Source organism: Pogona vitticeps, chromosome 4 (genome assembly GCF_051106095.1).
Source record: "Pogona vitticeps strain Pit_001003342236 chromosome 4, PviZW2.1, whole genome shotgun sequence".
In the NCBI taxonomy this organism is placed as follows: domain Eukaryota; kingdom Metazoa; phylum Chordata; class Lepidosauria; order Squamata; family Agamidae; genus Pogona; species Pogona vitticeps.
Genome location: NC_135786.1, coordinates 5596683 through 5621272, shown reverse-complemented (window position 1 = coordinate 5621272; position 24590 = coordinate 5596683). Strand labels below are relative to the sequence as shown.

The following is a 24590-nucleotide window of genomic DNA, read 5'->3' as shown; positions in this document are numbered from 1 at the left end:
GGTTTCTGGACAGGAGGCGAGGGAGCGGAAGAGGCGGCATCAGGGGCGCGCGCGGAGCCTCTTGGGGGCTGTAGTCCTGGCTTCCTCGCCTCGGTCGAGCGTAAGGGAGGAAACGCGGCGGGGAGGCCTCCATTTCCCGAGCTGCCCCGCGAGGGGAACGGGCGATGAGGAAGGCCATCTGGCGCCGGCGGTCTCGGCGGGGCGTCGGAGCGTCGGGCTGAGGTAAGTTGGACGGCCGAGGGCCTCCTTCCGTCGTGGGGCCCAGCCGTCCCGCCTCTTCTTGCCGCCTGAGCTCTACCCGTGAGGTGGCCTGCTCTCCTCAGGCTGCTCTTCCTTCCTTCCTCCCTCACGGGGCAAAGGCGGGAAAAGAGGGCCGGGGCCTCAGGAGCCGCTCTTAACACCCCCTTCTCTTCCTCTCCCCCCCCCGGTGTTATGTCTCAGGTGGTCGGGGAGGGGAGCACTCTGCACATGCTCAGGCCACTGGCTCGGTCTGGCCCTCGGCTTCTCTTGCGTCTTCCTAGCAGGGATGTTGGAAGGCGTGGCCTCCAGAGTTGTAGCAGGACTACAACTCCCATCATCCCCCTCACGACGGACTGCGCTGGCTGGGGCTGCTGGGAACCGCCAGCGAGCAACATGGACCTGCCTCCCTTTGGTAGAGAGGGGCCTGAAAGACCTTGGCCCGTTCGTCAGACAGATGGCTTGAGTTTTCAAGTCACTATTTCACAAAGTCGTCCTAAGTTGGAGGCGACCAGACAGCACGCAACCACAACAGACCTCTAACCCAGGGGTCTAAAAATCACATGGAACACATCTGATTGTGTCCGATTGCAGAAACTAAGCAAGAGCTTAGTCCCTGATCTTAGCTTCCAAGGAATATCAGTGACCTCCCAGTAGGCTGGATAAAAAATCGTTCCTGGAACCGTGGGAAGCCGATGCTGCTGGTCAGAGTTGACCACACTGGGCTAGAGCGCCTATTAATTTTTACTCAACTGTGAGGCAGTTTCCTATGAATAACCCAGTGAACAAAAATCTTGCATATACCTGTGTTAGCGATCATCTAACACCTTAAAGATGATAATCTTATACAAGGGACTTTAAACTCATCTGTGGATGTGTCCATTAGACTATTTCATCCCATATGTAACTGTGATAGTCTCAACAAACAACTGAGGCTGCAAAATTTCCCTACCTGGAGGACATTCTTACTTGCACCAGCCAGCTGAGTGGCTTGTTTGCAAGTCGGCTCCAGAGAATTCCTTCCCTGACTTTTAATGAAACAAGCTTTTCCCATTTTGAGATTTAAACTATACTAAGAAGAGCTACAAATTTATATAGTTAGTTTCTGTTCTGCGTGTGTTTTTTCGTACTTGATCATTTCTTTGAAAAATACCTTTGTTTCTACAATGGTAGGAATAATGGGATAAAAACAATTGCTAGACCCATTTAGGGAAATCTTGTTTTTTCTTTAGGTTGCAGAATTCATATTATAGGAACACTTGCCCTTTGCCTTGAAGTGTGCTACTTAATTACCGCCCCGTAGCACTTAAAGCACCCTTGGGGTGTTTTCCAATTTAATAATGAAGGCTAATATCCCCTCTCCCCAGCAAGCTGGATACTCAATTTACCAAACTCAGAAGGATGGAAGGCTGAGTTAACTTTGAGCCAGCTAACTGAAACCATTAGGACTGAATTCTGCAGTACTGCAGAGTCTTGACTGCAGTAGAACCACTGCACCATGAGAGTCCTTAAGAATGTGGAATTGAGAAAGTTTTATTTAACCAGCTGACTCTTTAAGCCATGTTGGGGGGGGGGGGAACCACTGTCTTTGAATTCTATGGTTTTACGTATCAGGACATAATAAAAACCATCTGGTCAGCAGGTCTGAAAATTAGGTAAATACAACCTCAGATGAACAACAACACATAACATATTACATCGTATCATGATTTCCTTTTTTTTTGTTTTAAAGCCAAAATGGAGATACCATGTATGAAAAACATAAGTACTGTACACCTTAAGATTCAGTAGCTTGTAGAACTACTTTTAGCAGCAATAACTTGAAGTAATCATTTTCTGTATGACTTTATTAGTCTCTCACATCATTGTGGAGGAATTTTGACCCACTTTTTAACAGTTGCTTCAGTTCATCGAGGTTTGTGGGCATTTGTTTATGCACAACTCTTTTAAAGTCCAGCCACAGTATTTCAGTTGGGTTGAGGTCTGGTCTTTGACTGAGCCATTGCAATATTTTGATTCTTTTCTTTTTCAGCCATTCTGTTTTAGATGTGCTGGTGTACAGTACTTAGGATAATTGTCCTGTTGCATGACCCAGTTTCAGTCAAGCTTTATCTGTCAGGCAGATGGCCTCACATTTGACTCTAGAATACTCTGGTATATAGAGGAGTTCATGGTCGGCTAAATGACTACAAGGTGCCCAGGTCCTGTGGTTGCAGAACAAGCCCAAATTAGCACCCCCTCCACCACCATGCTTGACCGTTGCTAGGAGGTATTTGTGCTGATGTTCTGTGTTTGGTTTTCACCAAATATGGTTCTGTGGATTATGGCCAAACATCTCCACTTTGGTCTTGTCTGTCCAAAGGACATCATTGCTGATATATTTCCTCCTCGGCATTGTGTTCACATGCACCTGAATGCTCCAGACAGCAAACTGCTAAAACTTTGTTTTTTATAGGGCTGGTCACACCTGCTGATGATCAGTTACTCAAGGGCATTTGGTTAGAAGCATTTGGCTCCTTAGTTTTTCACACATGGCTTCTCCATTTTGGCTTTATTTATCTAAAATAAATCATGACACGGTGTAATATGGCATGTGCTCTTGTTCATCTGATGTTGTATTTACCTAATTTTTCAAATGCGGTAAGGACCAGGTTATTTTTATTAAGCCCTTATATGTAAAACCATTGAAATCAAAGAGGGTGTACTTTCTTTTTCACGTTCATCTGTTTCACTAGATGTTGAACACTTTGAGGCTGCTTTTTCAATTCAGCATCCGCAAATCCCAGTTCACGTGGCCAGTGTAAGGAGCTGTGTTGCAGAACTTCTCAATACTAACCCCTCCTGAACTTGGTTATGGAACTCTCAACCATCCTGCCCACGGTCCCTATGTTACATGGTTTAAATGTGCTAAAAGCACACATTTCATTTTCTGTTAAGGTCTTCAATGGTGATAGTTTTAAAACTGTTGGACTGTGTCAAATAGTTTCAAGTTTGGTTTGACAGGAATGATTGTGGCCTATGAATGAATTTTAAGCTGCTGTTTAAGTTTGTGTATTTTAATCTTATTTTGTGGTTGCTTATGTGATCCACTCTCCAATAGAGGGCATGCTAATTATTCCTGACTCAGAATGGTAGTGATGAAAATTAGCAACATAAGATTCTACCAGACACAAAAACACACAATGAGTAGCATAAGTGTTTCAGAATTACAAATAATGTGTATAAGTTTAAATAAAGTGATAGTTGAATCCCATTCATGCATATCCATGAAGCATCTCATCCTTCTAAAATAACAATGTTTTATCATCATTCTTTGCCTGTACTGTATATAAACTGAAGTATATAATTAAATAAAACATATTTGCAAATCAACTCTAGCAGTATCTCTACTTTATTCAGATGTTGAATATACTTGGATGTAAGAAAGAGAGACCACAAGTTTAGCTGCCGATCCAGAACACTGATGTTATCTCTTTCAAATAGTTTATATATAGAACCAGAAAACCACAGCACCTGCAACTGGGTCTTTTTTCCCCTCTGTTGCTGACCGTGTGGTTTCTATACATCCTCCCTAAACTGACAGAGTAGCAGTGTTTGCATTTGTATTGACCCTGTTGCAGCTATGAACTAAAATGGCATGGTAGCTGTATGCATTTTCTTTGTTTTCCTGTCTCCCTGCTCTATTCTGTTCTGTTCTTTATTTAAGATGAGCATATCCTCCCCGCTTTGCATGCTCTGGGTATCTAAAACTGTAGGGGTTTTCATTGTTATCTTTTTTCTTTTTCAGAAATCTTTCACTATACGTACTGTAATCTCTACAAAGCACCACTCAGTGTTGCTGGCTGGCATAAGTAATCTGCTCTCCTTTAAAACAACAGTAATAAGTACAGTACAGTGGTGCCTCGCATAACGATTTTAATTGGTTCAAAAAAAACACTTTATGTGAAACATCGTTATGCGAAACACCATTTTCCATAGGAATGCATTGGAAACCGGTTAATCCGTTCCAATAGGCACGGATTGCCTTCCTTAAGCGAAAAAACCCATAGGAAACATCGTTAAACGATACAATGTTTCCTCCATTGGAATGTATTGAAGCCAACTCAATACATTTCAATGGCTTTGCGAAGTCAATTTTTGCAAAATTAAGTGTGTCATAAAAGGGTCAAAAATGGTTTTAAATGCTTGGATTAGCTTCTGCACCCTCAAAGGGATGCAAAAGTTAATTTGGCTTTGATCTGACTTTTCGTTAATTTATGGTGAATTTTTTCCCCCCAACTTTTGACAGCTGTCAAAATCTGACAGCTCAATTGTTTCCTATGGGGGAAGAAAAAATTCACAATAAATTAACGAAGACTCAGCAACTGTTCTAAATGCTTGGGTTCGTTAGAGGACCCCCTAAGTCGTGTGCAAACCTGATTTGGCTTTGATCTGAACTTTCGTTAATTTATGGTGAATTGTTTTCTCCCCCATAGGAAAGCATGGAGCTGTCAGATTTTGACAGGTCCATAGGTTCCTATGGGCCGAAAAAAAAATTCACTATAAATTAACGAAAAATCAGATCAAAGCCAAATCAGGTTTGCACATGACTTAGGGGGTCCTCTAACGAATCCAAGCATTTAGAACCGTTTTTGACCCTTCTAAGACACTTTTTAAATTGAAAAAAGAAACATCGTTAAGTGAAGCAGGGGACCTAAAATCGCATTCGTTATGCGAAGCATGGTCCCAAACTTCGCTAAGCGAAAATCGCCCATAGGAAACATCATTATACGGTGCATATTATTTTCTTAAAAAACATCGTTATGCGAATTCATCGCTAAACGAGGCAATCGTTAAGCGAGGCACCACTGTATTTTAATAGTTACTGGTAATTAAAATACCCTTCTGACATTCTGATCCTCCCAGGATTTTCTACCTTTAAACTGTTCAGAAGTGGTTTTCAGTCCCTTCTGGTTGAGCTCTTAAACTAGGCAGGACAAGTAATCCCATCAGCCACACACCCTCTGGCCCTTTGCCTGGGACACACAGTGTAAATTTGAATGATTAGTCCCTAGCTTCAACCCACTGAGTTGAATCCAGATTTTGGTTGAATATCAAGAACAACTTCCTGTTAGAGCAGCACGACAGTGGAACCAGTTACCTTGGGAGTTGGTGAATGCTCCAACACTGGAGGCATTCAAGAAAAACTTAGATAATCGCCTGGCAGATATGCTTTGACTGTCTTCCTGCCTTGAGCAGGGGGTTGGACTTGATGGCCTTGTAGGCCCCTTCCAACTTTACTTTTCTATGATTCTATATTAGCTCAAGTATTTTAATACTGTTCTTCAATATTAATGTAAACCAGGGAAGTTTATACGAAGAATACTGCTGTTAAAGTGTGCATACAGATAAAAACACACGAGGAAATAAGTATAGATGCTAAATAATACTGGGGACAAAATAGCACCTTACAGCATAGATTTTGTCCCCCAGAACTCTCTTCTTGAACTGGTGGTTCTAGATAGGAATGAAAGCTCAGACTGAAACAAGTCTGTTATTCTTTAAAGTACTACAGTTCTGCCTCTTCCTCTACTTTTTCTGGGATTTTTTTCCCCTTTCAATTTTGGCAACATTTCTGAGGTTTCCATTCTGGGGAGCTTATTAAAAAGATTGGTTAATGATAAATGGCATCATCCATGAGACTAAAGACAAGGAGAGTTTTAGAAGAATCAGGTTTCTTGTATCCTGGCTGATAGCACAAAAGCTAAAATCTTTGTGGTTCCCAATCAGAATGAACCATCTCATTGTCTGGCATTCCATGATAATAACTTCTTTGAGCATCTTTCCCACAAATTACTTAATAGCAAGCAGCTAATTATTATTAAGCATATCCCAGCTGAGTTTCTTTCAGAGGAGAGTCCTTTGTCAGCAGAGAAGAACAAGGTGGTGCTTATTGCTTCCTGAACCCAGCCTGCTAATTCTTCCCTGATTATGAGCCAAGAGGGTCAAAATCTAAGTGAACACAAAGAGAACAACATTTGACAATCCCCATCGTCACATCTCAAAAAAATGGAATTATATCTAGCAACCTAGGCTGGGGTGGGTGGCTTCCATACTCTTAGTCAAACGGTGAGCTGTGTTATCTATGGCATGCTTTTGCAAGGACATCCTGGTGGACTTCTGGATTCCTTAACCGGATGGGTCAGATGTCGAAGGTGCCAGACTATGCAGAAAAGCTCTGTCGGATTGCAGTGCAGTGGTGCGGTGGTATCAGAGAAGCTGCTGATATCACAAGCCACTGATCAGAAGCTCCAGCTAGTTGTTTGATCAGATTCATTGCAAAGCTCTGATACTTCTCCTCTGGCTATCTTCCTAGATTGTCCTCAGCTCCCTAAACTACTAAGGGATTGACAGGTCTGCTCAGCGAAAGAAAGTTCTTAGAATCAGTAGTGTTAACTGTGATTAACAATAATACTGCCTGCATCGTTTTGCTCTTCTGTATAGTATTCAAGATGTCCATGGCAATACCAGTCAGCAATTTCCCAAGGGATTTCTGCAATTATTGATAATTATCAATTGATAATTATCAACCAATTATCAATAATTGGTTCCTAATCATTTCCTACTCCTACAGATAGGGATAGCAGTGTTAAGTTTAAACTGCAGTGTGAAATGCTTAAATCATGACAGAGGAATTACTGTAAAATTCCTCTTTCTTGTATAGCCATCTTGATGTAGCTTGGTGCTCTCAAATGGGCAGGTGTGCCATATAGCTTGCAGAAGATACCGTATGTTGCCTTCATGGCTGTCATGAAGTTTGGAGCTGCTTTTACCAAGGCAATCCTAGCATAAATGTTGAGGTCTTGCAGAACCATGAGCTCTGTGGGTTTCAACACCAAATCCGAGACAGTCTCTATTAGCTCAAGCAGGGAGATTGGTGAATAGCAAGGTAAGCGTTATACCTATAGAATTCCCCATGGTCCATTACAAGCAGACCTCGCAGCTGGAGAGAACGGCCTATTTAATGTTTGAGAAGGGGATAGATAGAATTCATACTGATTACAGCAGTTCCACCTCCCTGGCCTTCAAAACTAGGCTGTTGCTAAACTAAGTATAAAGCTGGAGGGATCAAATTTAGCCCACTTCTCTACCGAAGTTGCAGTAACAGAATCCAGGTCACCCATTTCATCTGTGACGAAATCATGAACTGTATTGGTCTTCCTGTGTGTTGAGCTGGCATTCAGCTCCAATAAGTTCTTATTTGTAATTGTTTGATTATTGCTTTATTCTGTGGTGTTTATATGTTGATTTTACTTTATATCTGTTGTTGTTTTTTAGTCGATAAGTCATGTCTGACTCTTTGTGACCCCATGGATCAGAGCACAACAGGCCCTCCCGCCTTCCACTGCCTCCTGGAGTTTGGTCAGATTCATGTTGGTAGTTTTCTCATGAGATGGCCAAAGTATTGGTGGCTCAGCTTCAGAAACTGTCCTTCCAGTGAGAACTCAGGGTTGATTTCCCTCAGAATTGATAGGTTTGTTCTCCTTGCAGTCCAGGGGACTCTCAAGAGCCTCCTCCAGCACCACAATTCAAAAGCATCAATTCTTTGGGAGTCAGCTTTCTTATGGTCCACCTCTCACTTCCATATATCATTACTGGAAAAACCATAGCTTTGATTATGCGGACTTTTTCAGCAAGGTGATGTCTTGCTTTTTAAGGTGCTGTCTAGGTTTGTCATCACTTTCCTCCCAAGAAGCAGGCGTCTTTTAATTTAATGGCTGTTGTTACTATCTGCAGTGATCATGGAGCCCAAGAATGTAAAATCTGTCATTGCCTCCATATCTTCCCTTTCTATTTGCCCGGAGGTGATGGGACCAGTGGCCATCATCTTCGGTTTTTTGAGATTAAGCTTCAGACCATTTTTTGTGCTCTCCTTTCACTCTCATTAAGAGGCTCTTTAATTCCTCCTCACTTTCTGCCATCAGAGTGGTATTATCTGCATACCTGAGGTTGTTGCTCTTTCTTCCGGCAGTCTTAATGCCAGTTTGGGATTCATCCAGTCCTGCCTTACATGGTGCATTCTCTATGTAAGTTAAATAAGCAGGGAGACAATATACAGCCTTGTTGTACTCCTTTCCCAATTTTGAACCAATCAGTTGTTCCATATCCAGTTCTAACTGTTGCTTCCTGTCCCACATATAGATTTCTCAGGAGATAGATAAGGTGGTCAGGCACTCCCATTTCTTTAATAGTTTACTGTGGTCCACACAGTCAAAGGCTTTTGCATAGTCAATGAAGCAGAAGTAGATGTTTTTCCAGAACTCTCTGGCTTTCTCCATAATCCAGTGCATGTTAGCAATTTGGTTTCCAGTTCCTCTGCCTCTTCGAAATTCAGCTTGTACTTCTGGGAGTTCTCAGTCCACATACTACTGAAGCCTACCTTGTAGGATTTTGAGCATAACCTTGCTAGTGTGTGAAATGAGCACAATTGTACGGTAGTTGGAGCATTCTTTGGCACTGCCCTTCTTTGGGGTTGGGATGTAGACTGATCTTTTCCAACCCTCTGGCCACTGGCTGAGCTTACCAAATTTGCTGGTATATTGAGTGTAGCACCTTAACAGCATCATCTTTTAAGATTTTAAATAGTTCAACTGGAATGCCATCACCTCCACTGGCCATGTTGTTAGCCATCCTTTCTGAGGCCCACTTGACTTCGCACTCCAGGATGTCTGGCTCAATGTCGGCAACCACACTATCTGGGTTGTCCGGGACCACCAGATCTTTCTGGTATAATTCCTGTGTGTGTTCTTGCCACCTCTTCTTGATGTCTTCTGCTCCTGTGAGGTCCCTCCCATTTTTGTCCTTTATCATGTCCATCTTTGCACAAAATGTTCCTCTAATATCTCCAATTTTCTTGAACAGATCTCTGCTTTTTCAATTTCTTTTATTTTCCTCTATATCTTTGCATTGTTTATTTAAGAAGGCCCTCTTGACTCTCCTTGCTATTCTTTGGAAGTCTGCATTCCATTTTCTGTAACTTTCCCTATCTCTCTTGCATTTTGTTTCCCTTCTCTGCTATTTGTAAGGCCTCGTTGGACAGCCACTTTGCTTTCTTGCATTTCCTTTTCTTTGCGATGGTTTTTGTTGCTGCCTCCTGTACAATGTTACGAGTCTCTATCCAAAGTTCTTCAGGCACTCTGTCCACCAAATCGAGTTCCATAAATCTGTTCTTTACTTCCACTGTGTATTCATAAGGGATTTGGTTTAGATTATACCTGAGTAGCCCAGTGGTTTTTCCTACTCTCTTCAGTTTAAGCTTGAATTTTGCTATGAAAAGCTGATGATCAGAGCCGCAGTCAGCTCCAGGTCTTGTTTTTGCTGACTGTATAGAGCTTCTCCATCATTGGCTGCAGAGAATATAATCAATCTGATTTCAATATTGCCCATCTGGTGATGTCCATGTATAGAGTCACCTCTGGTGTTGTTGGAAAAGAGTGTTTGTGATGACCAGCTTGTTCTCTTGACAAAACTCTATTAGCCGTTGCCCTGCTTCATTTTGAACTCCCAGGCCAAACTTCCCTGTTGTTCCTTTTATCTCTTGACTCCCTACTTTAGCATTCCAGTCCCCTAGAACGAGAAGAACCTCTTTCTTTGGTGTCAGTTCTAGAAGGTGTTGTAAGTCTTCATAGAATTGGTCAATTTCAGCCTCTTTAGCATTGGTGGTTGGTGCATAAACTTGGATTACTGTGATGTTGAAAGGTCTGTAGTATTGTAACATTTGTATCTGTAGTATTGCTTTATTGTTTGAGCATGTTGTGAACCACCCCGAGTGGTCTTAGGCTAGATAAGTGGTATACAAATAGATAGATGGATAGGTTGGTTGGTTGGTTGGTTTATATGATATGATATCAAGGGTGGCTGGGTCTACTTTTATTGGACCATTAAAATATTAGAAAAAGGAGATATTTTGACTCTAGCAGGACACTAGTTGAGCACCGGAGAGCTTGAGGAGGTGTGGGAGAGAAACAGACTACAGTTCCAAAATTATTTTGACAATGTATTGCATTGTTTATAGCCGACTGATCAAGGACACTGGATTTGGGAGGAAAGGCTAGAAAAACTTGCCCCCTTCTCTGGATTATCTGACCTCTCCCTACCAGAGTGTCTCCTGTTCGTAACCAGCCCACACTGGATGTTTCTTAACCCCGAAGTGGGAAGAAAGTTTCTGAATCCAACTTCATGTACCTCAGTTAGAAATGAAATTGGATCTGAAAGGCCTTCAAATTGCAAGTTTCTCTCCAAGGATGATGCCAACAGATAAAGAAGTCCAGGAAAGTGACACAATACGCAGACAGTATACCTCATAATCTGCTTTTAGCAGTATTTGTCTCCTTTTCTGGTTTACTGAGCCAGCTATGAAGACTGCTGCTTTGTCCCGGGTTGACCTGGAGGACGGTTTTCACGAAAAGTGGGAGCCCCCATCTCTCCTCACCCACCTTTAGAATGATATTTCCAGAAGCTTCTCATCAGTACATATTTGCTTGTACGAATAAGTGAATGGTTCAAATAAGTAACATTAGTCAAAACGATAAAAATGTACAGTTCAAAAGGAGTTCACAGGAGCTGTTTCTGAGAAACAAGGGCTGGATTTTAGAGCAAGGAGCTTGACGCCCTTGAGATATTGCCTAAATCCTATGAAAGATTACTCAGCCTTCCATTCTTCCAAAGTTAGTAAAATGAGTACCCAGCTCTCTGGAGGGCAACATGTTGTTTGCATACTTATGTTGCAAACCTCCCAGGGAGTTCTTCAGCACTGTGTTGTTGAAACAACAACAATGACATAAACGTGTCTGTGAAGATTCTCCGTCATCCAGTGAAATTATCTGGAAGCTGAGTCATGGCAATTGGACTTCCTTATTAAATTGAAATGTTTTGCGACTCATCCAAGTAGCTTCTGAAGAAGCTACCATGACTCTACTTCCAAAAGACAGAAAGACTTGTTTTCCCTTGAATGCCACCCAATATCATTTAATGGGGCATGTTGACGGGCAACCTGGCTAAGCCTCTTCCAGTGGGAGTAGAACTGGGTACCTTCTCTGTAGTGGGGGTGGCTGTTCTGTAGTTGGAATCTGTCTGATCAGCCCCTGAATACAGTACACAGTTATATCATTTGAAATGTTTACACAACTTACAGGAAAACAGCTTTGGTGTAGATGATGTGTAAATGGTTTCAGCATCCCACAGCCATGGGCCAAGAGCGAGAGAATGCGGGTAGAGGCAAGGACTTTGTTTCTAACCATCTAATTTTGGCTTTAGTTTTCATTTCATTTTCTTTTCTTTTCTAGGAACAAGATGTATACCTTGCTGTCTGGGCTTTACAAATATATGTTTCGGCGGGATGAGTACTGCATTTTGATCCTCGGACTAGACAATGCTGGGAAAACGGTGTGTGCCGGTGCTCATTCATGGGAGAACCCATTCTGATTTCTTCCAGTGCCTCGGTTCCTTTCTTCAAGGGTGTAGTGCGGTAGTTTCCGGCGTGCTGGATAAGGGGCGAAGATCATCCCTAGAATAAGCCCTCTAGGAAACGACATTTGTACATCAGGCTTAGTACAGTCATTCTCAACTTTTTTGTTTTTGCCACAGCCCTTTAAAGAGCTCTTCTCAGGTTCCAGGGCTGCCTGTCAAACAAGGAAAGCCTTCGGATGTGTGCACAAAAAGGATATAACATGAACAGATGAATCTGTGCCCCCCTTCAAAGGGGCCAATGGCCCCCTATTAAGAATGCTTGTGATCACCAATCACTGGATCATCTATATATCTGTTCATTGGAAGCTGCCCAGAGTGGTCGAATAGACCAGATGAGCAGGATATAAATCAAGTACTGTAAATAAATAAATAAATTTATGGCTAGTCTTTCCATTGGTTTGAGTTTCTAGCATTCTGATACCCAGTGGGTTTTTAAAATCCTTTTGATGATGATGATAAAAAAAAAAAAGAAATTTGAACAGAATTCCTAAAGAAAAAGTCTCTGAGGAATGCCAGATTATCCCAGTGATTCTGCTTCTTGTTTCAGCACTGATTCCTTGATCCGATGCTGATCCATTCCTCGTTTAGAATGTTATATCTCTTTATAAACAGATATTTTTGTGAGAATTGTAGTATGCTCCAAATTTGGGGATAGAATTTGCATTGATAGATAGCAGCAAAAAAAATAAATCTTTTTTGTAGTTATAAATCTTGTTACCCTAGTTTTACAAGAAGCTTTTCCTGTTTCCTCAAAATACTTAACGTTAAATAACCTGGTTTCTTTTTACTGCTCTTCCTCTTTTTTTTACCCACCAGACTTTCCTTGAACAGACTAAAACAAGATTTAACAAGAATTACAAAGGGATGAGCTTATCTAAAATCACAACTACGGTGGGATTGAACAGTAAGTGAATCTTGATTGTTTAAAGGAAATAAAAGTTCAAGGTAGCAGGAGTGGTATTTAGGAAAATATAGTGTTAAACATTTTTAAAAGAGGCAACTCACTAGTTATAGTATTTAAAACCATGAATTGTAATCCTTATGCATTCTTGAGTAGATGTTGGGAAAACTACCATGCAAACTGGGGGATCTGGGCATTGCAATAGGACTCCCCCCCCCCCACAATATCTCTGGGGGATTCATTCCAAGCACCCTTGTGGATGCTGAAAACTGTGAATTATAGTGAATGCTATATCTAGCATGGTAAAAGAAAAAAAATGGGAAAAATGATTTCCTTCATTCCTGACACATTTTAATAGTAATACTCTATTTAATTAAAAATGTTAAAAGAAAATAATCCAGAAAAAAGTGTTTTCACATGCATTACCAGAACTAGCCATTAGAGGGCACCAGAGATCTTGCTAGCCATTCTTCAACAACAAGCATTCATAGCACAGTCTCTAGCTCTCTCTAGTGACAGGTTCTGGTAATACATGTGAAAACATGTTTTTCTCTGGGTTTTTTTCCTTTTAATATTTTTAATATTTTCAGACAATGGATAAGTGAAACCACGGATAAAGATGCCGTGGATACGGAAGATTCTACTTTATAGTAAAAAAACCCAACAGCACATGCCCAAGCTCTGAAGCATATTACTATTAAAATGTGTGAGGAATAAAGGATGTTCATCTTTGTACAGGCAAAGAAGTCAGAACTTTTTGTTTAATAATGGGCAAAATCCTACTGTGTCAGTTTGTTGCTGGTGTATACTAGATTGGGGTGCCTGAAATAATTAATGTAAAGCTTCACACCACCTGAGTTTCAGTTTCTGAATCTGCCTAGGGTTCTCTTTTACCCTTGGAAGGCTTTGGGAGCTGTGGGTGATGGGGAGACTTTAAAAGTCAAAAATTGCTACTGGATAGCTGCTGGAGGTCTTATCCCTGAAGGTGGCAATATAGTGGTGATTTGTGTCTTTTACAGATTCCCCTCAAGGTCAAAAGGGAGCCTTAGAAGCATTGAACACTGAAATGAGGATTAGGAAGTTTTAAATTAATTATTTCCTCTGCCCCAATCTGGTTTACACCAGCACAAAGTTAGACAATAGGATTTTGCCGTGCTAGTGAGATAAGTGCTTGATTAATGAAAATGACGTTTGTACAGATGTCTTGTATCTCTGACTATGTAGCTCAGTGGGTTGGAGCATCTGATCTTGGAACCAAGGCCATGAGTTTGTCCCCTGTGCCTTCCTGGAGAAGAGCCAGCCTGTATGGCTTTGGGCACTGTGGTCCCGGAATACTACCAGAAGGAGGGACTGGTAGACCAGCTCAGAACACTTTATATAGTAGTGCCTCGCAAGACGGGCACTCCATTTAACGACGAATCCTCATTACGACGAGGTTTTTGCAATCGCAAAAGCAATCGCAAAACAACGTTTTGAATGGGGGAATTTCCCTGCGCGATGATCGGTTCCCTGTTTCACTTCCCGATTTTCACTTCCCGACGATCAAAACAGCTGATCGTTGGGTTTTCAAAATGGCCGCCAGGTGTTCAAAATGGCTCCCCGCTGTGGTTAGGAGCCATTTTTTGCTGCACAGGGACCCGAAAATGGCCGCCCCTATGGAGGATCTTCGCTGGACGGTGAGTTCTTAGCCGATTGGAATGCATTAACCAGGTTTTAATGCGTTTCAATGGCGTTTTTATTTTCGCTTTACGACGTTTTCGTTCTACAGCGATTTCGCTGGAACGAATTAACGTCGTAATACGAGGCACCACTGTACCTAAAAAACTGTGAGAGAGTCACCACTCGTCAGAACTGACTTGATGGCACATTATTATTATTATTATTATTATTATTATTATTATTATTATTATTATTATTATTATTATTATTATTATTATTATTATTATTATTATTATTATTAATTGCATGTCTGGTCTATAAAATTTAATCCCAAGCCTCTTCTTTTGAATTTTTCTTGAGTGAGATATTGACTGGACATTTCATTGGCCTCTCTTCTTGCTTCAAGTTCTGAATAAATCAGGCATTTTTGCTACTTCCGTTTCTAGTGTATATACTCTATTTCAATTGATCTTGCAAAAGGAACTCCGTAATTTTCTAAGGCACACACATATTTAACCTAGAGAATGGAGCAGTTATTTATTCATTTACTTGGTTCATTTAAAATATTTCTACCCTGTCTTTCTCCTTCAAAAGGACCCAGTGTGGCTTACATCATTAAAACACAATATTTAAAGCTAACAAACAGTGAGTATGCAAATATAAAAAAAGGATCAAACAGGTAACATACCGAAAAACATAAGCAACACCAAAACACATTTGCCTCCCAGAGTAGACTATCTGTCTAGACAGGTGGGGTATAAATCTAATAAAATAAATAAATAAACACATTCAAAGCAGCAAGGTTTAGCAATCGATTTAAAACTCTACTCGGGCAGCCAGTCATTCAGAGGAAGTTTGCCTGAAGAGAAAAGTATTTGCCTGCTTGCATTTATGGTAAGCTGCATGATTTGCCTGCATAAACCGAGGGATCACTCTGGACGTGCTTTGGGAACACATTGCAGGGGAAACCAGGTAACGAGGAGCCAGTCACCATTCTGAGAAATAGAATGGAGAAAGTGTAACCAGTAGGCTACATTTTATCAGCCTATAGGGTGGATCAAGTGTCTAGCAGCCCCCACCCCCACCCCCAGAGCCACCCCAAAGTACCATGGAGTTCAAAACAACAAAATTTGGAGTGGACAAAAATGCTTTTGGGGTCAGCATTTTAGGAGCATCTGAAGAGTCTGCCATCCCTCTACCCTACAATGCGGAAATACTCATCTGGGCTTCCTGTTTGCTACTGTTGTTGTTTTAATGACAATTTGGGGCTCTTTCTCTGGCTGGTGTGGCCTTGATAGGTCCTTAGTGCTTGGACCTGATCCCTCAGGCGCTTCCCTACTCCGTGATTTCTTCCTTGAAGAACGCTTAATAATTTTCTGGTTAATGTCAGTAGTTGAATTAGAGCAGACAGATATAATTTCCAGATGATGCATTTCAGCTTGGTACTAAAGCATTCACACTGGATTTTCTGTCTCTGTCTCCTAGTTGGCACAATTGATGTGGGCAAAGCTAGACTTATGTTCTGGGATCTTGGAGGACAAGAGGAGCTACAGTCTCTCTGGGATAAGGTACCGCAAGCAGCTGTGTTTTGAGAAATGCTACGCTGTTTTAGGAATCCTTTTGGGAGGGTTCATGAGGTTCTTGTTGGAGTTCCTACAGGGGAATATTTGTGTTGTCCTGCCCACATAGACAACCTGGGTAAATCGTACCTGCGCAGAACCTGGGCTTTTGTTGAAATCATGGCTAATATGGCCTATGGATTTTCACGAGGTTAATCCAAAGTGTCCTGTAACAGGCAAATCTTATAGAGATATAGAACAGGCAGTTGGAATTTCATATTTTATCCAGTTCTGCTCGTTTTCTTGGTGTCCAAAGAGGTCTTTGGAACTCTTCTGTCACATCACATACAAGCCAGAATCTTACCGCATCAGACAGTGTCTGCGGTGGGCCAAAGTGGTGCCTCCCAACTTTGAGTCCCCAAATCTTCTTGTACTACAAGAAATCTTGGGGAGTTTCAGTCCAAGAACATCTAGGACTCAGGGTTGGGAACTTCTGGGCCAAAGCATAGGTGGCATCACATTTTGGCCACCTCCACAGTGAAGCATCCAAGACCTCAGTGTGCAAAGCAGAAGCTTTTCTTGTCCCAGGGGCAATCAGCATTTGTTCAGGGTCAAGCAACAGTGATCTCATGGTGTTGCACCGGGAGCTTTCTCTGTTCTCCTGACATTGATCGGGTCCTTGGACCTTCTGTCACGGCTCACAGAATGTGTGGGCATCATCATCACAGTGTGGCCAGTGGTATAGAATCAGAATCTGATTCAGTTATTCACCTAAAGACAGAGAAGCATTTCACAGGAACAATAAAATAAAACTTTTCTTCAGAACAATGCGTGTTCTGAATATAGTACAGTAGAGCCTAAGTAAAGTGGGATTTTACTGTTTCCGTGAATATTCTTCTAATGACCCAATACTGCTTCCTGTTTTTTTTAAAAATTAATTTCTATTAATTTATATAAAATATTTTTACCCGTTGTGTTCCCAGAGGGGATGTTTTTCTGGTATATTGTCCAATGGAAGCTGGCTAATTAAGAGTTTCATAGATTTGTGGGAATGAAACATACACTTTTCTTAGGCCAGAGGGTGTTGATTTACTGTGTTTAAAGAGATAATGCTCTGATAAAGCATCCATTTTTGTCTTCTTATATGACTTCAGTATTACGCAGAGTCTCATGGTGTCATCTATATCATTGACTCCACGGATGAGGAGAGGCTTTCAGAATCGAAACGAGCTTTTGGTGGGTATGCAGATAATTGTCTGGGAAGTGTCTTGGGAGAGGGGGGTGTTTGATTCCTGGGGAAGAGAAAGCCCATTCTTCTGTTGAGCATCTCTAAGTAAACAGAGACATGTTCTTGCTTCTCAAGGTGGGTAAAAATAAATGACTTTTTCAAAATCAGATTGATTTAAATCAAATCTACCTTGTTGCTTCTTGAAGTATAGCTTTATTTAAAGTCAGCAGGCTTAGTTACCTATAAGATTTCAGCTCAGCTTCTCCAGGTGAGGAATGTGGAACCTCTGACTTTTCTCTGTTTCACTTTAAATTTTGGTTCTCTTGACTATGCATGGATGAGAGGTTGGTTCTTTGACTTGACTGAGAAATGATATGCATGCCATGTTCCCACTTATTTTTTTAATTGCCAAAGCATCTTCTTGGTGCTACCTTGGACTAGATTTGCTGCAGTTTCCCTAATTTTGTGTTCCCTTATATCCTTCCTCACAGAGAAGATGGTAAGCAGTGAACTACTTGAAGGTGTTCCCTTGTTGGTTCTAGCTAACAAACAAGATGTAGAGGTGAGTTTCCGTAACCTGATTAGAGGTGTTTAATTGTGTTCATTATTTTATCAATATGAGTACTTCTAGGCTATTTTCTATCTGCAGACTTTCAGAGCATTTGACGATGTGAAAACAAAAGTTGAAGCTATAAAACTAAGAACAAAGGAGAATAAAATAATCGGGGTGAAAGCAAAAAATAAGATAAGATAGAAGCTATGCAGGGTAAGCTTGTTCTTTCAGAATCTAGAGGATGTTTGCCTCTTTGTGCTGATGTGTAATTCATGGCTCCAGCCTGTCTCTTCATAGCTTCTTCTGTGATGTTTTTGGTGCCAGAAATAGTGGATATAAATCTCAAATTGTTCTAACTTCCAAGAAAGTTAACTAAAAAAACAAACAAACAAGGAGAGTCATGTGGCACCTTCAAGGTACAGGGGATAAGAGGCAGGATGTAAAAAGACTGTGAACCCCTCTAAAGTTGCTCTTCGGGCAACACAAAGAATTGAGGAATGGAGAGGGAGAGCGAAAGAATAAAGAAAACATTAAATTGAGACCATTATTTCATAAACTGGCTTGGGTTAGAATCCATCATGAAATTCATGGCATATTAACATCGATTGGTAGTTCATGTACAAAAAAAATATGGATGTGTAAGCACTGGAATCAAATGGTGGAGAAATACAAGCTCAGAATCACAGTTCTTTGTAATGCTTAAGATAAGTGGCTGCTCACAACAGCTGTAATTAGTGATAACATAATGATTCCATATCAGGCAATACCCAAAGAAAAGTTAAAAAAAAAAGAGAGAGAGAGAGAGAGAGAGAATCATGTTGTGGCACCTTAAAGACTATTATACTGTATTTTAATGTAAGCTTTCATGGACCTTCTTAGACCACTTCATCAGACAGATGAGGACGAAAACAGGGATTAGACACTGTTATAGTGTCTAAGAAGGTCCATGAAAGCTTATATTAAAATATAATAGTCTTTAGGGTGTCACAAAGCTTTTGTCTCTTTTATTTTGCTTTTCTGATATGCTTTCTTAAACTAGTACAGCTGCCTTTTCTAAAACTGCAGTAATTGTTCCAGCTTCCCTACACTAATTTGCATTTCCACCTGTAGTGAAACCATTAACCACTGCCCCATTTCTGAGCCAAACCCAAGAAATCAAACTTCTTGGTTAGTTCTAATTCAGCCATTTCATGCTGGCGTTTTTTTTAGTACTCCCGTAGTGGAGAATAGACGGTTCATCATCAGTTTGTCCACGGAGCTGGAGATATTTTTAGCGTGCTATTTGAGGCGTGTTGCGTGTGGTTTCAGACTTTGGTTTGTTCTTTTGGGCCAAAACTGATCTCTGCATCCTACATAGAAGGCCAAAAGGTTTGCCAGCAACACAGTGGCTTATATAATGTTAGAAGGTGTGCAGATGAGGCATTGTGATACTGTGACTGATGATTTCGAGTCTTACGGTAGCTCTGCTTGGGGTGATACAGGAACCAAGCTGGCCTTTAGGTTTGCTGAGGGGCCTTGGCACCATGCTGCTCTCTTTGTCTGGTGCCTGGAGACCGGCTACTGTAGATAAGAAGATTGTCTCTAAACTAGGGCAGGCTCATTGTAAGAGGAGACCTGTTTGTTTTCAGGATAGGCTTTTGATCGCTAATGTGCAGAATTGGCTTTATTGTGGATATTGGCATGTCTTTTTGCCAGTGGCTTCTTTGGGTCCCCTATAGCAGATTGCCTCTGGGTGATAGACATAGATTTGTCACCCCTTAATATGTGAAGTCAAGCTGGCTAGATAGCTCAGTGGTTTAGGTCTGGGCTGCAAAGCCAGAGGTTGGGAGTTCAGTTCCCCACTGTGCCTCCTGTGGGTAGAGCCAGTCTGGGCAGCCTTGGGCAAGCTGCACAGGGCTTCCCTAGAAGGGAAAAGCAAACCTCTTCTGAGTATTCTCTGCCTGGAAAACCCTGGAAAGGGCGGCCGTAAATCAGGATTCACTTGACAGCCGCAGTCAGCAGCAATACATGAAATGTTGACTTTGGCAGCAGAGTACATTCAAGAAAGCATGTAGGTTTTTTTCACTCCCATCTATCATAAAATCCACCTAGCTTCTGTTTTGGCCATGTTGACTGAAATGCACAAAAACTGGACCAAAATTCTATGGACGAAACAGCCTGTCCTTCCTGATGACCTCTCCAGTTCCTGGGGATTCTGGCATTCTAGTACTTTGGCACTAATGGGAGTGGTATATGAATTAAAGTACTGTAATAAATAAATAGATTTTAGCCTAGTGGGTGTCCTTTCTATTCTACAGTACCTTACATTTCTGAAATCTTAGAAAACTGCAGTGCTGTATGTTTCCCTCCAGGGGGAGGTATTTGCTGGTTTATTGTCTTATTTTGCTTTCATCAAGAGTCATTTCACATCATTGCTATTTGCTGCCAGCGTGATGGTGATGTCGCTTGTATATCTCAGATTATACTTCTGCCGATTTTCACTCTTTCACCTGAATCTAATCTAGCTTTCCATATGATATATTCTGTATATAGACTGAAAAAGCAGTGGGGTAAAATTATATCCTTGTCTGATAGTTTTGTTAATTGTAAACCTTTCTGCTTCTCCATAATCAGTCCTAATAGCAGTGTCTTGTCCAAAATACCAGAGGTTATGTGTCAGGAGAGTTAACTATTGTGACACTCCCACTTATTTTGTCTTTTTAGTTGTCAACATAGTCAAAGTCTAGTCTTTACTTAATATATAATGTACAAACTGATGTTCTAATATTCCTTGGGACCCTCTGTTAACCAACACATAATAGCTGTATGAATAGCAAATTTGGACAGTAAAGAAAGTTGACAGAAATAACATTAATTCATTTGAAATGTGGTGCTGGAGGAGAGGTTTGTAGGTATGCCAGAATGCCAGAAAGATGAACAGGTGGATCTTGGAGCAAATGAATCCTGAACGATCTCTGGAGAAATTGGGACCACCCTCTGGTCAGATCTGCTTTGATTTGGATTCCTGCCTCTCGAGCAGGGGGTTGGATTCAATGGCCTTCGAGGGCCCCCTTCCAACTCAACCATTCTGTGATTCTATAAATTGCATTTGATCCTTTGTGCAGCGACTGTAAAGAAACAAAAAACAAAACAAAGTCATGGGGGAAGCCAATTCCACATTGAGCATAATGAGAATTAGAACTTTTTTTCTATCATACAGTATTGCATTCATATACTCACAGAGCAACCCCGTCTGGAACGTTGCATACAGTTCTGATCACCACACTTAGAAAAGGTACAAAGAAGGTCAACCAAATTAATCAGAAAGCTGGATCAAATCTGTGAAGGAAGAGGGCAGTGTCTGGGGCTGCTCAGCTCAGGAAAAGATCAGTACGGGGAAACATGGTAAAAACTTATCTAGTGGTGCATAAATGTATGTGCAGTGCGGAGAATCCAGAGTAATCCACCGAATTTGAATGACAGGAGGCCCAGGACAGGTGAGAAGAAGTGATTCTCCACATACCATCTAGTTAAACTGTGGTACTCCCTGTCAGAAGGTGATAGCTCCTAATCTGGGTGGCTTTAAAGGGGACTGGATAAATGCATTATACCAGCCAGGATCACTGGGTACCATCTCCAGTAACAGAGGAAGCATGCATCTGTGTATCAGTTGCTGGAGCAGGTGAAAACAGAGATACAGCTGGAAAAACAAGGAGTATTGTGGGAATCTTATAGGACCAATCACTTCTTTTTGCTGTAAGCTTTCATGAATCTTAGCCCACTTCTTCAGATGCATCCCCAAAACTTGTGCCAACTAAAACTGGATGCTGATAAAGAGACTAAAAGACACCTTGTTGCTTCTGCCGCATCAGTTTATCCCTGTGACCTCTCTGGGGAAAGATACCGTTGCGCTCATGTCACACAAGGAGGCGTCCCAGAGGTGTGTTGATTGGCCACCAGAGATGGAACCAGTTGGACCTGTGGCCTTATCTGGCACAGCTTATTTTCATTTCCGGATGGTGCCTTGTAAATAGTCCAGTCTGACTTCTTCCCCCTTCCCCTGTAGAACTGCTTGTCAATCCCTGACATCAAAACTGCGTTTAGCGACTGCATCAACAAAATTGGGAAGAGGGACTGCCTGACCCAAGCTTGTTCTGCACTGACTGGGTAAGTAAAGGAAGGTCCATCCTGGGGGGAAACCCTGTGGCGGGAGAGAGATCAGGGTCACCAAGAAGAGCCCTCATGGTTGCAGGGAGCCTGGGAAAGAGAAGAATCCCAGGGTTGCATTCAAAACATCCTGGGAGGGGCAGAAAGTCCTGCGTTATTAAAGTCTGACCTAGAGGCAGGGAGCAAGGAGCGGCTGAGGCTCCGGTTACCATTTTGACAGGGCCTGGTCAGTTAGTCCAAAAAGCCCCTGTTTCTCTGAGAAGGCTACAGGGGCTTGCCAAGTGACCCTGCCTGAACACAGGATTACAGGAGCAGGTCAGAAATGCCTCTGGTCTACTGCCATGCTCGGCATCCTTCTAGCTCCTGGCCTGAGATCCATCAACCAGAAGCAGGTACAAATCAGTGCTTCAGATTGCTGGATGGTAAGGTTGAATTACCATGGATGCCTCTCAGAACATGACCAGTTTGAGAGATTCTGAACAATACCAGCACCCAGCTCTCTAGTCATTTCACACAAAAATGTGTTGCTTTGCCCCAGATTTCTCAGTAATCACGGGGCGGTCTTTTAGTTATTATTGTTGTGGGACAGTTGGGAATCAGAACCCTGGGCCAAAATACCTTGCCCGCAGCACCAGCAGGCAGGGTCATGTCCAAATAAACCATTAATGTAACTTAAAAATTAATCCAGGGGAGGGTAATGGGAAGGATTGCTAATGATGGAAAGAATATGGTGTTAGTGAGCAGGTTTTAATGTTTTTTTTAAAAATGCTCCCTCAGCAAAGGGGTAAACGAAGGCATCGAGTGGATGGTAAAGTGCGTGGTCAGGAATATTCACCGTCCCCCAAGGCAGAAGGACATCACGTAAGAGGCCACCAAAGAACCACGCTGTGGACATCCGTGTCCTGCACAAGACTCTTTGTTCTGTATCCTTCTGTCTCTCCCCCTCTTCCCTTTTCAAGGAAGTCCCTAGAAGTCTGGTTCTTTCTTAGCTGGAAGGCGATGAAGACGCTTGTTGCCTTCTTTTGGTGTCTCGCAAGAGAACAGAGAAGAATTCCGACGGAAGTCTTGATCTAGCGGTCTCCCGTCCTTGGTCCAAAGAAGGGCGATTGTCAGCTTTGTTTGGGCATTGGTGTCCTGAGCACGGGGCTCAGATTCCTCCTGCCTTTTTTCAACCTGTGGGACTGGAGCTTGTTGAGGTAGATGATTGTATGGAGGTCAGTGGCTTGAAGCACTAGAAATACTGCATTCTAGTTCCTATCCCTTTTTAAAACCTGAACTGTATCAAGAATGTCCAGATGTATTTGTATGACAAGCGAAAAGAGGGCAAACAATGGGAGAGGATGGTGTCACAAGTGGGGGTGGGGTGGGGACCTGCTGGGGCTCATGGCCCAGCTCTGCCCTCATTCATGTCGACATAACAGCATTAGCATTGACTTCTAGTCTTTTATTTCTGGTTGGCTTTGTTCCTTTTATCTGCCGTGTAGCGGAAATTAAAGCTCAAGGCTCCGGTGTGAGCCATACTCCTCCAATGGGCTGTGCTTGATGGAGAAATTCTGCGGATGACCTTTTGTCTCGGAGTCTCCCAGTTTCGTGTGAAGGAAATAGCTGGAAACTGTTTTCTAACACAGCGGAACTGAGGTGGCCTCTGCATTTCTGAGATCCAGAGAGAATGTACGCCGATTATTGTCCAATAAAGTTCTGTTTTCCTCTGCACACGTTTGCCTGTAATGCAATTTGAACAGAATTTTAAGGTAACCTAGTACCCTTTTCAACGGAGTTTTCTGTAGCATATCGCTTTATAAATAGGTGATTCAACAAGTCCTTTGAGCCTGGATTGTTGTAGCCATGAGAAATCATTTTACCTGGACTACAAAGTTTCCCCTGGGGATCTTTTTTACCTCCAAGCCACCAAGGGATTCTCTTCTGTATTGTCAAACTTAAGTTTTCCAGATCAACATCCATCTTTGGTGGTGCTGGGCAACGATCAAGTACCTGATAACATTTTGTTTGTTAGGTTCCAGTGTATTGCTGTGGTCCATTCATACGTAAAATATTTGTTTCCTGGGAAGTTTTAGCCGATGCAGACTGTATTCTGGCACCCATTTTGTGGTGCTGTTCCAAATACTTTCCAGTAATACTTTGCATCAACAATCCTTTCAGTATTCTTGCATATTTACAGATTCATGTTTAAAAAGTAGAGAGCATTTAAGGCGAGCTCAGGTTCTGGGAATTGTTCTGGGAATTGCGAGGCTGGAAAAACCACTTCTTGACTAGCAGCTATTTCCTTGTTAAGATTTTTTTTTCTTCTCAATGGGATGACCTCCCTCAAAACTGGCAGAGAACAAGGTTTTTCTTATGATGCATTTCTCATTTTCTCCCAAATAAAACATTTATATTTGCCCTACCAGATTTCTACCAAGCATGAAGTTTTTATAATTGTGTGGGGGGGGGGGGTTTGTTTCGTATTTTTGCAAACCCATATAACAGAAACATGGAAAGAGAGATAGACCTTTTCCACATTCAGTTGCCGTTACTCTCTTCCATTTTAAAATGTTCCATCCTTTTGGTCCAGAGTGAAGATAAATCAGTATGTCAGCCCCAAGACAACCATACCCTTTTCCCTCCCCTCCGCCTATTCCAGGGTCCTGTTTGGGAAATGCTAAGTCTTTCCTGATCTCTCCCAGGAATGATATATTGTTAGGGGCTCTAACCTGTGACTCGTGCACATGAGTTTCACTGCAGCTGCACAAAATGTTCCAGCACCCCCCCAAAGCTGACCTGTTGAGTTTTGGCACAACC

General features: G+C 41.9%; 1 protein-coding gene across 1 annotated transcript; it reads left to right on the top strand.

Annotated features, from left to right (window-relative positions):
• The first annotated feature begins 68 nt into the window (after nt 1-68).
• ARFRP1 (ARF related protein 1) lies at nt 69-24195 on the top strand. The gene is made up of 8 exons (XM_020812440.3): nt 69-222; nt 11562-11661; nt 12562-12649; nt 15791-15873; nt 17019-17100; nt 17584-17654; nt 21691-21791; nt 22569-24195. The coding sequence occupies exons 2-8, from the start codon at nt 11569-11571 to the stop codon at nt 22654-22656; spliced, it is 606 nt and encodes a 201-aa protein (XP_020668099.1). The 5' UTR covers nt 69-222; nt 11562-11568; the 3' UTR covers nt 22657-24195.
• The last annotated feature ends 395 nt before the right edge of the window (nt 24196-24590 follow it).

Excerpts from the sequence above, each read along its gene's own strand:
- ARFRP1 (XM_020812440.3), top strand. The coding sequence starts at position 11,569 with ATGTATACCTTGCTGTCTGGGCTTTACAAATATATGTTTCGGCGGGAT. Across the intron at positions 11,662-12,561 it reads TAGACAATGCTGGGAAAACG|ACTTTCCTTGAACAGACTAA; the intron begins GTGTGTGCCGGT and ends TTTACCCACCAG. Across the intron at positions 15,874-17,018 it reads TACAGTCTCTCTGGGATAAG|TATTACGCAGAGTCTCATGG; the intron begins GTACCGCAAGCA and ends ATATGACTTCAG.